The sequence below is a fragment of the Copidosoma floridanum genome, unplaced genomic scaffold, assembly GCF_036245765.1.
Source record: "Copidosoma floridanum isolate Cflo_tuat_1 unplaced genomic scaffold, Cflo_Japanese_pri ptg000005l, whole genome shotgun sequence".
Classification (NCBI taxonomy): domain Eukaryota; kingdom Metazoa; phylum Arthropoda; class Insecta; order Hymenoptera; family Encyrtidae; genus Copidosoma; species Copidosoma floridanum.
Window position 1 is genome coordinate 4,319,062 of NW_028321882.1, and position 15,854 is coordinate 4,334,915.

A 15,854-nucleotide genomic window follows, 5' to 3' on the forward strand; every position below is an offset into this window, starting at 1 on the left:
GCCCTTTCAAAAAGTTAAAATTCTGTATACTTTTTCTTCTACTTCTACCTCCCTTTAGATAGTCCTAGCCTCTTCCTTGAATTAGTGCAGATTTTTTTCACTCTTTTCTAAATTCAACCTAATCAAGTTTTATTTAGTCAGTCACTTACGTTAAGGTTTAGCCTTCCATCGCCTTTATCTACAACTTTTGCAATTTTTTTTTTTGCTAAAAAATTCATTGCTTGTTTTTACAAGAGAAAAAAAAACTTTTCTCATTTTCATGTAAAATTGAATGAACAAAGATTGTGTATGATTAAATCTTTTTTTCTTTACAACTTATGAGACATATAGACAGGTACGTAAGTCTTTTTTTAAGTATGTAGATCATTCTTCAAAGTTAATAGAATTTAGAAATTCATTCGACCAATAGTATACAACCAAATGTTGATACATCTAAATCATTGTATAAAGAGATGCATGTGCATAGATGGTGGCACTTTTAATATAAGCACTCTATATTCTCCATACATGCCCTTTTTTTAATATCCAATATACTCAAGACTCATAATACTAAGCCACATAGTTTTTTTTTTCAAGAAAATTTTCTTAAGAAATAAATAAGAATGAGAAAAATATCCTCCCTGGGTGTGGATCGAACACACAATCTTCTGTTTACTAGACAATTGCTCTACCACTTGAGCTACCGAAGAGCTGTACACTTACTTGCACCATAAGTTTAGACAAGTTTCTCATTCCTAATTTTTAGAGCTGTCTTTCACCTAAGCTCAATAAAGTAGTTATGTGACTCTAATGCTTTTCGGTAAATTAGAAATTCATACGACTAATAGTATACAAGTGAATTTTGATACATCTAAATCACTGTATCAGGCGGTGCATATGCATAAATAGCAGCACATTTAATACAAGCATTTTATATCCTCCATGCATGCCCTTTTTTCATATCCAATACACTTAAGACTCATAATACTAAGCCACATATTTTCTTTTTCAAGAAAGTTTTCTTAAAAAATAAATAAGAATGAGAAAAATATCCTCCCTAGTTGCGGATCGAACACACAACCTTCTATTTACTAGACAGTTGCTCTACCACTTGAGCTACCAAGGAGCCGTACATTCACTCGTTTTAATAGAGTTTACTGATATCTGAGACTTGATATGTATATATGTAATAATATTTTATAGTATGGTAGAATAATAACTACTAGAGACAAAGTTGCTAAGGAGTCTTTTTGTAAGATTATAAAACTGTTACCTAATGAAAGAATGACTTGTACCGCAATCGTAAATAATCTAATGTGGTAAACCAATAAAGTAAGCCAGTATAGTGACTTAAAGCAAGTGAGAGTATAACAAAAATTAGAGTTTTTTCTTTATGCAGCTCTGGAAAGCTTTTAAAAGTGAGGTAGAAAACGAAGACATTTTAATGTCAGCACTAGACATGACTAGAGACTTGGTTCAAAGTATAACTCAAAATGTGTTTAACCAAGTCTACTCACAGAAAAAGTGATTAAAACACGTGTTAATAGTTACCAAAATTAACTGCTGACGCTGTCGCTTATGTGACAAATCTTATTTTTTCTACTAAGGGCACACCAGCCTCTTAAAAACGCCTGAGGTGAGACAAAAGTTTAGTCAGAGAAAATACCAATTTACTATTATGTTGTTCAAAGTAAATCAGAAAACATTTTATCACTTTTCTACCTCCGGCGGTTTTGAGAGGCTGATGGGTCCTTGGTACAAAAAAAAGGATTTACCACATATTGCGCCCTCAATTAGAAACGCTACATTGCGTCATTAGGGTACAAGGCAGAAACATGTGCACCCAAAACGAGGGGTAGTCAGAAAATTATTCCTTGAAATTTATCAATGCTCCATACAATGGTTCATAAATCAACGTTATTTAAGCAAAAAAAAATTTTGACGGCTTCTGTTACCTCATATTTATAAGAAATTCTGAAGCATATTTATATAATGTAGGTACTATAGAAATGATTGACCCCCAAAAAATTTTATGACCACTTAAAAAAAAATTCCATCATAATTTTATAAGTCTGACAATACTTTAATAAATATAAGAAATCAACTACTATGTTTTTTTATATTGTAACTAGTATGTACAGAAATGATTCATTTATCTTCTAAGGATTTTTGAAACATACATGAACCAATTTTCGATTCTACAAATAACTTTTCTAAACATAAGACGAATAAATCATTTAAAAAAGCTAAATTTTTTCTAAAAACTACGTAAAATGATTCTTTACAAAAAGAATAGGGCTTAGGGTCGAACTATATGGTCAATTTTTAAAAAAGATTTCAGACATAAGGTTAGGAAGAGCTGAGGTAAAAAGTGGAGTAACTTTGGAGGTAATAGAGTATGTTACTTAGAATACCTGATTTATTTTTCAACATTCCGAAAGACCATAAATCTGTGTGTGTGTGTGTGTGTGTGTGTGCTCGTGCATGTGTATGTGTGTGCGTGCACGCGTAAATTAGCTTGATTTTCCTGTTAGCTCCTCGCCCTAACCTGTCACTATAAGATGTTAGTGAAATAGAAAAGTTGACTTCGAACCAATTGTTAAATATTAATAAATAGTACTATCCGTATGTCAGTATTTAAATAATAGTACTGTTAAATTTTAAAATATAATGAAAAAAGACTAAACCAACTTAACTTTAACATTGAGAATTTATAAATGAGCACTATTATTCTTGTAAGTCGTTTTTCAAAAAAAATTAAAGATGTTTTTACTAACAAATAATGAGCTTGGTTTCTTATTTAGAACAAAAATTTAAAAAAAAACTCCTTCAAAACGATCGAACTTCTTTTAAAATTTGTATTAAGTAGCGTATTAAAAGCAACGTCATTTAAAAGTTGGAGAACGTATAACAGTATAACAGTATAACGTACAATCTCAAAGGGTATGCTGTAAGACCATGTTTTGGAAAAATTATTTTTTCGTGAACTAATACATTTAGAGTGGCTAGTCATTATTTTTTGATTTAGTTAAAACAATTTTTGTTTAGTTAAAAGTTAGATAAATACTAATAGTTGTCTATAGTGAGATTTTAATACAAATAGTAAAAGTCACTATACTTTTTGTAAAAATAGAATTGTTTAAATAAAAGGTAAATTTTATTACTAATTGAACAAATTTGTAAAATACTCGTACATACATGCAGCAAAAAATATTTTGATAGGAAACCTGAAGTTTTTATTTGATTTTTTGGGATAGAAAGTTTATCTATGGATTGAACTGGCATGGCATCCTTCTATTTTTTACTCAGTGTAGGCAAAAATAAAACTTTTTACTTAGCTTTAGATTGAACAAGTAGTGAAAGTGTGCAAAAAAAGTGTAACTTTTCATGATTTTTCAACTTGATTCATACAAAGAAAACTTCACAGATTCAATTACCAATGTAATCTTCGTTATTGTTTGACATTTTCTGCCACCAAATCAATAGTTCATAGATCCCCTTACGAAACAGTTTTTGACTCTTTAACGCGAAAACGTCCACTTTTACACTTTTCCAAAAGTTTGAATGTGTACACATCAAAGCGTGTTTCAAATAAATCTAGAAAAGTAATAATTACTTGGCACTAGGTCTGTAAAGTTGCCAGATGCCACAAAACTTTTCAGCCAAGGGACAGCAAAGTTTGAGGGACAGGCTTCAAAATATGTAATTTGGCGTTATCATGCAACAATTTCATTGAACGTAACTCGTAGCCAGTAAATGAAATTTTTTCGTATATCATTTAAATCAAATAATTAAAATACGAACAAAAATGTTTAGCTGTAACGGTTTACTTTGGTCGTAGCAGCTCATAACATAAAATTCTTTTCAAATCTCACAAAACACAAACTGTTTCTTGTTTAAAAAAAATTGTTAGAGTTGTAGATAGAGGTGATAGAACGCTAAACCTAAATTTAAGTGACTTACTAAATAAAACCTAATAAGGTTGATTTTACAAAGAAGTGAAAAAAATCTGCACTTATTTAAGGAAGAGGCTAAGACTATCGAAGGGAAAGTAAAAGTGAAAAAATAAGTATACAGAATTTGAACTTTTTGAGAGGGCACAGAAAAGTTGGTGAATAAGGGAGAGGAAAACATACAAACAGAATGATGTACTTTTTAAGGTTGGTTCAGGGCTACACGGAAAGACTATGAGAAGATGAGGGGTTCCAAACAAAATTTTTGTTAGGTTATAAATATTGATACATTTTGAGAAGGGTGGAGCAAGACAAACGCTTTATAGGAGGTTGAGAGGAGTTAAAAAGGTTAAAGAAGGGGGGGGGGGAATTTTTAATTATTTAGAGGTATTTTTTAGCAAAATAAAATAAATTTTACAGGGCAAAGTTCTTACGGTTTTTATCATTTCAGAACTGTTAGAAATTTAGTAATGTCATGTTATTAAAAACAAAAAAATCAACGGACCAAGAACTATATCCTTACTAACAAAAAATTTTAAATATTTTCACTGTAGTTACAAATGTTAGAGATCAATTCTCATGTATTTTTATGTATCATTAGTATGCATGGAGTTCATCTTCTTGCCTCTTAGGCATCGTGAGAAAACAGATGAACAAATTATAAATTTTAAAGAACTTTCCCTACAATAATGAAAAATTTTTTAAAAAACTTTTACACAAGTGTTTCCTGAATAAAGAGGTTGGGCTCAAATTTATATTAAGTAGTTAAATTATGAAAATAACTCTACGCAGACGTTGGAAGAGCACTGAAACACATGAAAAAATATGTGGGAATGGTGAAGTGCTGTGGAAGGCAAGAAGAATTGTCAGGTGGGATAGAGGTGGGGCTACGAGGAGGGGGCAGTAGAGGCGCTTGATTTAATATTAACTGGGTTAAAATGACGTAGAAGTGAGATAAGTTTTTCCTTAGATTATGAGGGCGGGGGGGTAGGGGAGGGATGGCGGGATGTCATTTGGGGGGTGGTGAGTGGCAGCAAAAAAGCAGTGGGGGATGATGTGAAATGCATCACATATATAATGTATAGTTAATGTATGTATAATAAGTATGTAGCATAGGAATGTATATATATATATATTTATATTGAGGTAAAGGGACTTATGCAGACTAAACGTGCTATAAATGTACATTTTAATAACATTGAAGAATTATATGAACGTTTACATAACGTCTTACTTTTCTGCATAATTCCCTTTCTAGAAATAAACAGGAGTTAACATAGTAAGAGTTACTTATGCCAACGTAACGTATTTTTAAGCAGTATAGTACTACTATGGTAGAATTTTTAAAAAAGTGGGCGTAAAAACGTAGGATAGAGGCCTGTGCAGTTGTTTCAGCATAGGTGGGCTCCTGAAGATCGCTTTACTGTTTCATACGTCTGCTGGGTAGTGATGGTGCATGTATGGCCTCTTCCTCTGTTTTCATTTTTTTCCTTGTTTAAATGCTCCTCATTGGAGTCAGTTACGACGTGGTCTCTATGATTGCACTGCTCTTTATCATAAACAGAGAAAAAGCTTTCAAGAACGTGATGCCAAATGGAAAATGTCTTAGTAGATGCGTAAAGCTGAAAGACTTGCTGCTGATAAAAACCAGTGGACAGTGAGTGCTCCGGTTTCTTAGTAAGAAGTTATACTTTTTTAAAATTATATGGCAAATAATACGATTATAAATATAATTATACCTGGTATAATAATGTACCTCGTATAGTATAATTGTCGGCTTAAGTCTTTGTTAGTCAACATATATGAGTATTCAACTAACTTTGAATATGGAACAGGTCCATGTATAGCAATTTTTTTATCCGAGATACTGTGTACACCAGAAATATATTAGCTCTACATTGTTATTGAAATACAGATAAGGAAATTATGTTTTAGCTTTTTACCGCTAGCTGTCTCAGATTAAACATAAAATATGGCAGTGAAGCAATACGTTTTTTTAGCGTTAATGCTTCTTTGATTTTAAACTTCTGCACTTTTGTTTCGAGCTTGTTCTGTCTTATTCATAAAATATTTCTGTTTTTCTTCAAGCAATTGAGCCCCTAAGTAAACATTAGCATGTTTAATAATTAGTTACATAGAGATTTTAGTAGCTAAAGTATAATCATTCAAAAAAATTTGGAAGCATCTTGTCCCCAAATATTTTTGCACAGGTTGATAATTGATTAAAAATTATTACTGTGACTGAAAAAACACTGCATAAGACTAATAAAATTTTTATTTTTGGATAAAGTAGAAAATAAGTCAAGATTATCTTTTATTACTGTCTACTGTAAACTTTTTTTTATACAAAAACTAAAGCTTGTTTTGTTTTTCACAATCGTTGTTTTATTTTTATTAAATGAATTGAAACATAAAGATGTTGTCATGTTTAAAAAATTATTAAACAAGTAAATTAAACTCCTTGATACTTCATATTAAGTTACAATGTGGAATTAAGCCTTGTTATAAAGTCAATTTTAAAGTTATACTTACAAAGTATTACTGTAGCAATTGTTACGATTATTCAAACAACTTTTCTTTTATTGCAGACATTGAAGCAGAGTGTCAGGATGACTACATGAAAATCCGAGTTGGATTTAATGGATCTTTTAGTGGCCTACTGTACTCGGCTGGTAAGTTTAAGTTAAGCAAAACTTAAATGTATTTTTCAAATTAAAAAGATTACGTTCCATATGTAATAAGATTAGGTAAATGTTAAGCTACTATTTTTTATTATACAATCTTACGATCATTAAAGATATAAAGCTTAAAAAAATTTTATAATACAAGTAAATAACAGAAGTTGTTATCATAAATAAAAATGACATAATGCAGCGTTTCAATAAGTTTCTTGTACTATGACATATAATTTTTTCTGTTCGGAAAAGCTTACATAAAGTCAAGTAGTTAAGATATAACAGTCTTTATTTTTATGAGAATGACTACTGCAGTTAAGAAAAAACGTCTTCTAATTACTATGCTACGTATTTTGATAGACTATTAAATAAATGAAAACCAAAAATGTGGCTGGAGTAGATTATTTACAAACGTTTATCTATCAAAAAAATAGCACGTATTATTTAGTTTTGAAAACCTCGTTTTCTTGCTATCATGGCTCCAGCTAATCTCCTCCCAACCTTTTCTTTGTTCCCCTACCTTGAAGAGTCTAGGCGTTAAGAGAAAAGAAATCATATAGCTATAGGTTGCTTTATGTACACTTCCGAAGTTAAAATATCAAATTTCCGAGCAGTTTTTAATATTGACTAATATGTTTATGACAAAACAGTGTGCGTATAAGGTAGATTGCACTATATTAAATTATTTTGCGAAGAAAAAAAAGTGTGTCTGAATGAGCAATGTTCCTGTTTCTTTTACTTTTATATTTCTGATGACAACAATCAAAAGAAAGATAGCAATGACAATGATGACAATCATACCGACAGCAAGATCACAGAAAACAGTGACAACGACTGAGACCACGATTATGATAATAGTGATAGTAATGACGATAATTGATATGATAGTTGTAGTAATAGTTAAGATGGTGACCATAGAACGATTAGTACGGGTATAAATAACGCTAATAATAATAATACTTTAAAAAAAATAATGAGGATAAAAGTAATGATTATTAATATCTGAACAATTCAAATTGTAACAATTATAAGAAGTAAAGTAATAATTAAACTAATGCTGATATTAAAAATTATAATAAGTGAAAAAGTAGTAACAAATATGAAGATAATGACACTTACACGAGTAACGATATTTGAAAAGATTATAATAATGACAACAGCGATCAATATGAGAATGACGAGAACAACGGCGATGACGATGGTATTGACAATGACAAATACAATGATATTAAAGATGATAATGACATTATAAAAATATTTATGATGATAAACATGATGACAATGACGACGATAACAAAGATATAAGTAATTATTATATAAATGACTATAACAAAAGTAACAATAATGATAATAATAATAATAATATTAATAATAATGATGGTCATACTAATAACAACGATGACGATGAAGACGGTATTAACGATTGTGATCACAAAAACAATAAAACAATGATGATGACAAAGATAATAAAGATAGCAGTAATGATAATAATGGAAAAGATAGAAATAATAATGACAATAACAATGACTATGATGACTATGACAAAGATAACGAGAACATGACAATGACGATTATTATACTTATAATAATGATTACAATAATTATAGCATTAAAGATAACGACGATGACAATAAGAATAACAATGTCAATAACAATAACAATAAAAGTATTAGTATCGATGTAGATGATAATCACAATATGAATTTCCAGGAATGTGCACTGACAATGAGACTGTCGCTTACAATAACTGTAACAACCATAACAACTACGACAACAGTGATGCTCATGGTGATAATAGTAATAATAATAATAGTAGTTATAGTATTAAGAATCATAGTAATATTTATTACATCTATCATCATAGTAATAATAAAAAAGAAGAATACTAATAACAATTAGAAGGACATCTATTGTAATAATGTTGATAAAAGAATACACACGCATATACACACACACACTCCTCTGTGTGTATGTGTGTGCAAGCGCGTCTGTGTACACACACATATATATTTCGATATTTCGGTATCATACGTTTAGGTACACAAGATCCAGAACTTGAAGCACTTGAGATATTTCAAAAGTATAAAAAAGAGAGGCCCTCTTCAAAGGACGAGGAAAAAAAAAGCAGGAAATAATGCTACAAGAAAACTGCCTTAGTTCCAAAGAAGTATTGCTAAGTGAAGAATTATATTTGAAATTTTACAAATAAACTTGCTCAAAAAAGTTGCGTAAGATCAGAATTGAATCGGAGTTTCTGCATGTCAACCCAGAACCCAGCAGACCTAGCCAATTAAGCTTCCATACACGTGATGGTAATGATGATGATGATGGTTGTAGTAATAGTAATCACAAAAGCAATGATAATAACAATAATAATGAGGATGATAATGGTAACACTGAAGACGATATAGTTCTTAGTAATGATAACAACAATGATAATAATCATAAGGGTTATAATGACAACATTGATAATAGTAACAATGACAATAATAATTATAAAAACGATTACAATTATATTAATAGTGCAAATGACAATATTAATCTCGATGACAATATCAAGAAAAATTTGAATGAATATAAGTTTTATGATTATCAATACAATAATTGAAAAAGTTGTATTTAGGAGGATAACACTAATTAAAATAAAATGAGTTTTTATAATCATGCATCTTATCGCTATAATTATATCTCTTGTATTACTGAAAACAACAACAATAACTATTAAAGTATTAACTATAATGATAGTAATGCTAATGCATGTTATAATGATGATAACAATAACGAAAGTAGTAATAATAATGATAAATAAATAATAATAATACCAACGATAACAATGACGATTACAATTATAATGATGTTTACGATGTAAGTATTAATAATAATATTCATAACAAATACAATGGTAGTGAGAACGATCATTATGACAGTAAAATTAATAACGATAATGATAACAACAATGACGACGGTGATGGAGATCACTATGAAGACAAAAACTATAAGTATTACAAGGACGATAAGAGTAAGGTAGAGAACGATAGATCCAAGCGAAAATTATTGTGACCATTGTAATGTCAATGACAGTGAAATGACTTTTAAGATGATAATTTTGATATCAGAAATACAAGCAACGATAAAAATAATGATAAAATAATAATGACAACATTTTTAAAAATTGTAGTCATTTTTATTACTATTCTCATCCTTATGATCCAACAATTTGAATGAAGACCATAATACTACTTGTGATAATGGCAATACTGATAATGATGATAATAACAATGACGACAATCATAGCAATAACCAAAGATATTATAAGTAGTAATATCAATAACAATAAAAACGACAAATGCAATGGTGATGACATAGCTTATGATAACCATTACAATGACAGTAGAGTTTAATGTAACGATACCATCGACGATGGTAACAATATCTATAAAGACCCTGATAATACTTCTTAGAACTATAATAATTATGTTAATCATAAGAATGATAAAAATGATATCATAGATAATGTTGATTATTTAAATGGTTATAATGGTATTAAAAATAACGATAATAATAATAATAAGAAAGTAATAATTAGGACAACAATTTAGATGATAATAGTGATGTTGACGACAATGTCGCCCAAGGTTTCAAGGACGATAAAACGGACAATGACTATAATAATGGTATTCACTATGACTATTACGTAAGCAATGATAAAAAAAAATCATGACAACAAAATAAATATCCTTCTACAGTAGTTTGTATGGCAGTAGTGATTTTAACTGCAAGAACTACAATAGCTTGAATTTATTTTGTTTTATACATTATTAATATTTTTATCTAAATTCAAGTTATAAGACTCAATAAAAGATTTTAGTAGTAGTAAGAATAGAATTAGGATATAGTTTTTTACTATATCAAAGAATTGTGACTGTCAGAAAATAACTAAATAATAAAATAAATATCTTTATTATATTTAAGTAAAAAAAAATTTTTTTCTACGAAATTAGAGATAATTATTCAAGTTTTAAGTAGTTATTATCAGTTTTAAAAACAATATTAACAACACTTCAATAAGCTTATTAACTTACTACAAAGCGAATCATTTTAATATTTAGCAAAAGTCTTAAGTCTGTTGATTTATACTACCTAGTATGAATCTTTACTGTTTCTGATGTGAATTACAAAATGCTTTAACTCGTAATTGCTCTAAGGAAAAGTTTATAAATAGTTCAATTAACGTGAGCAGTTGAAATAAACATTTTTTTGTAGATCTAATGTCATATGTTCGTCAACAAACCATCAAAAGCCAGCCCATTAAGTTACATATAACAAATACAATATTTTTGGTAAATTTTGCCATGTTTTGTTCTGTGATCAAGTGTATACATACATACATACATATCTTCCATATAATATAGTCATAAGAGTTAGAGCGAGGTTTTGCTCCCCCCGCTTCCACAACCACCCCCACGCTCCCCCCAGCTCCCCCCTAAATAAGGTAACTATTTGTTCATACTCTTGCATTTTTCGCGTACATCTACTTTTTTGCTAGCTTCCCCCACTTCCCCCACCTACCGCCAACCTCCCCCCACTCCCCTCTCTACTCCCACCGAGCTTCCCTATCTATAATGTAAATATATTGGTAAAGCCTTATATATTAACTGTTACAAGTGGTCTCATTTTCACATATAATTTCATTTGACCATAACAAAAAATTTTGTTACAATTATCGTACTTACAATTTTTATTTTAATTACATACTCTAAACTGTCTTTTTAGGTGCTCTGCTCTTACATAACCTTTTTCACAATTTTGACAAATATTTTCCTGAACGTTTTTTTCATGACTTTTCAAATGTCTCTGTAAGTGATAATTTCTTTTGAAACTTTTTTCGCATTGAATACACTTAAAACTTTTCTGAATATTTTGGCATTCCTTTGTATGACGCAAATAGTTTTTCTTGTCTAATATAATAATGCTACACAGATCACATACAAAAAATTTTTTTTGGTAAATTTTTTCGTGCGAAGATAAAAACTCTTGATTTGAAAATTTTGAGTTACATTTGTCACACTGATAAAATTTTGCATCCATGATGGTGTATCTAAAAACATATTACAAAAAACGGATTGTTTATGATTATATACATCTGGGTACTAGATGGTACTAAAATTTTCTTTTTTGATGAAAGAGAAAATTTTCAAGAAAGTATAAAAATAGTAATGAACTATAAAATAGTTTTTTTGTTACTCTAAAATTTCATTCCAAACAATATTTTAAATTTCAAATTTGTTTTCTGATTCAATTCAGATAAAAATTTTTTTTGGGTGTCTACATCTAGACAATGCAAAATATAATTGCCCATGAGAAAATAATGGTTTTCTAAGGTATAATCGTGAGGCATCAAAACTTTTACCTTGAGATTTATTGATAGTTATAGAAAAAGCTAAGGTGAATGGAAATTGTTTTCTGTACAATATAAATGGTAGCGAAGAAGAATTGTTTGTTTGTAGTGTTATTCTTGAAATAAAGACTTTATTTCCTTTTTTTTCACCTGTGATTATTTCAGCTTCGATGTTGTATTTAAATAATTTTGTAATTCGTAATCTTGCACCATTGCAAAGTCCTTCAGATATGTTTAAGTTTCGTATCAACATAACAATAGCATTTATTTTTAAATTCAATTCATGTGGAGGAAGACCTTCTTTAATACTATTTAAATATTCTGTAGGGAAATTGATACAAAAATTATCGTCTGATTTATCTACTCCTTTGTGAGTTGCTTTATCCATAATATAGTACGTTACTAATGTTCCTACCATATTATTTAAAATTTTTTTGTTCAAAAAATGAGTGTATTTATTGTGAGATGTTAATATGGCTTCACTTATAAAAGAATCATCATTATTATTAAGAATTTTAGAACATACATCATTTGTTTTCCATGTCTGAGGAATTATAAAAGTTTTAATTTTGCCTTCTCCTATATCCAGTAGCAATGAAGAAAATTTTTCATCAATTGAATGTATATTATTTTTTAAATAAAATATATAAAATAAAGGCCAAAAATTAGAAAATTTAATGGTTTCTTGAACAATAGTAATTAAGCTTCTGTTTTTTACCACTGGGAGAATTTGACGAAAGTCTCCACCTAAAATTATTATTTTATTTCCAAAAGATTTATTACTACTAGATAAATCTTTGAAAGTCCTATCAACGATTTCTAACGCTTTTTTCGGTATCATAGAAGCTTCATCCCAAATATTTACTTCTACATTACGTAATTTTTGTTTATCTGGCTCAAACTGGAAAAATTCACTTTCTATATAGTGCTTAAGTCTAAAGGAAGTCTGAAAGTTCTGTGAGTGGTGATTCCCTTTGGGATCAGAATAGAAGCAATACTTGTCCAAGCCATTGTAAGAATTTTTTTTTCAATTGATGTGAAATAACAAATTAATATTTTGTATAGAAGAGTTTTTGCAGATTCACCAGGACCATCGATGAAAAAAATTTTTTTTTTAAATTTTATTATTTCTTGAAAAATTCGACATTGATCATGACTGAGTTGTAAAAACATTTTCTCGAATTTATGTTTACAAAATATTCTTTCATCGTTGTCAGTATCGATATTTTTTTTTAATCGTTTCTGTTGGCTCTGGTAAACTGAAATCTTTACAAGACATATTTTCAGAATTAAAAATTTTGTTTCAATGTAAAAGAGCTCTGTTTTGATCATCTTTGCAATCTTCAATGAAAAATTTGTTGTATTTGTTCCAAATAGTATTACCAAAAAAATTTTCAGACATAATAAACCATGCGAAAAATTTTCGTAGTTGAAAAGGCAGCATAACGTAACACGCTTCTTCAAAAATCATATTGTTTTGCAAATCGTGTTTTACTAATTCCATAGAAATAGCTGTTTTCTCATACGTACTGTAAGTGATATCATTAACAGTTCTTAAATCTATAACAGAAGTTTTTCCTGCTACTTTATTCAATATCAATTTTAAATAAAATGTTTCCTGATCTTTTGGAGAAACTACATTTTATCTGCTGATTGTAATATTTTTTTAATACGTTTCCGTCGATTCCATTGTTTTGCTTCATTGTTAAATGTACAATATTCATGAATATTTACGTATTTTATTGATTTTGCACTTTCATCAATTTTATTCAATTTAAACCATGCTTTTAGAGGGATTTTCCGATTCTTTAGTGATTCCTCAATTTTGCCTTCTTTGAAGATAACGTTTTGTTTATTTTTGACGTGAATAGGTAAATGGAATACTGAACGACTTCTCCCACAGAGAGAGAATTCTTGAAGTCTCCATGCTGCTTTCATCGGGCTTAAACAACGACCATCAACAAATTGTGATATTTTATCGACTATTTTGTTATTATTTTTTTCACTTTCATTTTGATTTTCTTTTTGGATTTTACAAAAAGCTCTATCACTTCCTTTAAGTATGTAGTCGAAAATATATCTAATGCTTTGTATAGATGCACAACATTTAACATTTATATGACAATTATATTTTATCAACAAGTATTTGTTGTAAGGGACCACCATTGAATTATTGACTAGAATTTTTTCATAACTGTGTTTTTATATATAAATATGATTTTCATTACGATTATTTCTCCTCTTGTATTCAGGATATTCATTTTCTTTAAATTTTGTAACTAATATAAAAGGTTTTGGAAAATTCTTTTGCAAATTTTTTTGTTTTTATCATAACAAGGAGTATGTTTACTGTGTGGCTCATGAAGCATATGTTTTATAACTAATTTTTGAAGTTGGCTATTATCGTTTGGAATTTCAGCAGAATTATGTTTATCTTTTTGTTCAGGCGTTATCAATTTATCGTTTAAAAGTAATGTTATAAGAATATGTGCATCAGGTAATCCTCGTTTTTGAAATTCAATGGTATAAACATATGCAACAACATTACGAAAGATATCCTTTTTTGTAATATCATCTTATGTAGACTGTAATTTTGTTTGAAATAGCCTTACTGTAATGTTTGGAATATCATTTGGCATTGTATTATTTGGGAGTTCTTTCAAAACTTGATTCAATTCTTTCCATTGTGGATTGCGTGTAACTGTTATAAATAAATCTGGTTTTCCATGCTTTCTCATAATTGACATAGCATCTTGATAGTGTTGTTGCATATATCTTGGACCCCCTATATATGTTGATGGTAAAATATAAAGATTACCAACTTTACCATTTTCAAAATTGTTTGAGATATTGCTAGCACTATTTATTACGTAATCTAATAAACCTTGATATTTTTAAGGACTTTTGATTATTTCTAAAACAGTTCATTTCTTTACTTTCAACCATTGCATATGCATGTAAAAAGAATTGTTGTGTTAGTCATCCGCCATATAACAAGGGATTGAAGTCTTGTGATTTTGGTCTATACGACAATCTATACAAATAATATTGTAAAATTGAAAGCGTTTTAGATTCGTTTCTTGGATTTTTACTATAATTAGTACTCCAGCCTAAGTCTCCTGAAGGAAACATAAGGGGAAATACCATAGGGTCTATGAAATGAGAAAGTTTGTTTAAATATGTGTATGACGGACAGTTTTCTGGTGAACACTTTGGATATACACATAAATCAAATTTATCGATTGTACATGAATTAGAAACAATAATGGCACAACATTCTAATACCAATGGCTCATTATATTGATGTTTTTGGTTAATATTTTTTCGAATAAGATACATTTTGTAATTTGGTAAATTTTGAATGTTTGCAATTTGGTGTAAATGTTTGTAATTTTTGGAAAACGGATTTTTATTCATAATATTAGTAAAACTTTTTACATGTTCTTCAACCAAATTTGTATTTGTATTTAATCTTTTTTCGATAGCTGTCGAATCGTCGTAAATATAAAATTGACTACACGATAGCTTTTTTTTTTTAGCTGGAAATAGAGAATTGGGAGAAATATTATAAACTTGACCCTGGATTTTCAAATTATAAATTGCTTTCTTGTTTCCATAAACAAAGTTTGCGTTAAAGGTAGCAAAACAAAACAAATTATTATAATATTGAATCAAGTGTCTGAAATTGTCTTCGTTAACCAGAAGATTTTTTGATTTTTTGTCGTAATGACTTAATGGAGATAAACTAATTTTTCCGTTCTTACAACAACTTAATTTTTTTCGTTCTTCTTTCCAAAATACAGCTAAACAATAAGGACACTTGAATTTCGTTTTTTAAAAATCAGATAA

At 29.0% G+C, this 15,854-nt stretch overlaps 1 protein-coding gene across 1 annotated transcript in view; it reads left to right on the forward strand.

The window, feature by feature from the left end:
- Positions 1–15,854, forward strand: part of LOC149375650 (cuticlin-3) — a 705,303-nt gene that overhangs the window by 289,288 nt on the left and 400,161 nt on the right. The window contains exon 5 of the mRNA XM_089598075.1: positions 6,521–6,604. Within this exon, the coding sequence (XP_089454201.1) occupies positions 6,521–6,604 (84 nt within the window). The remainder of the gene's footprint in view (positions 1–6,520; positions 6,605–15,854) is intronic.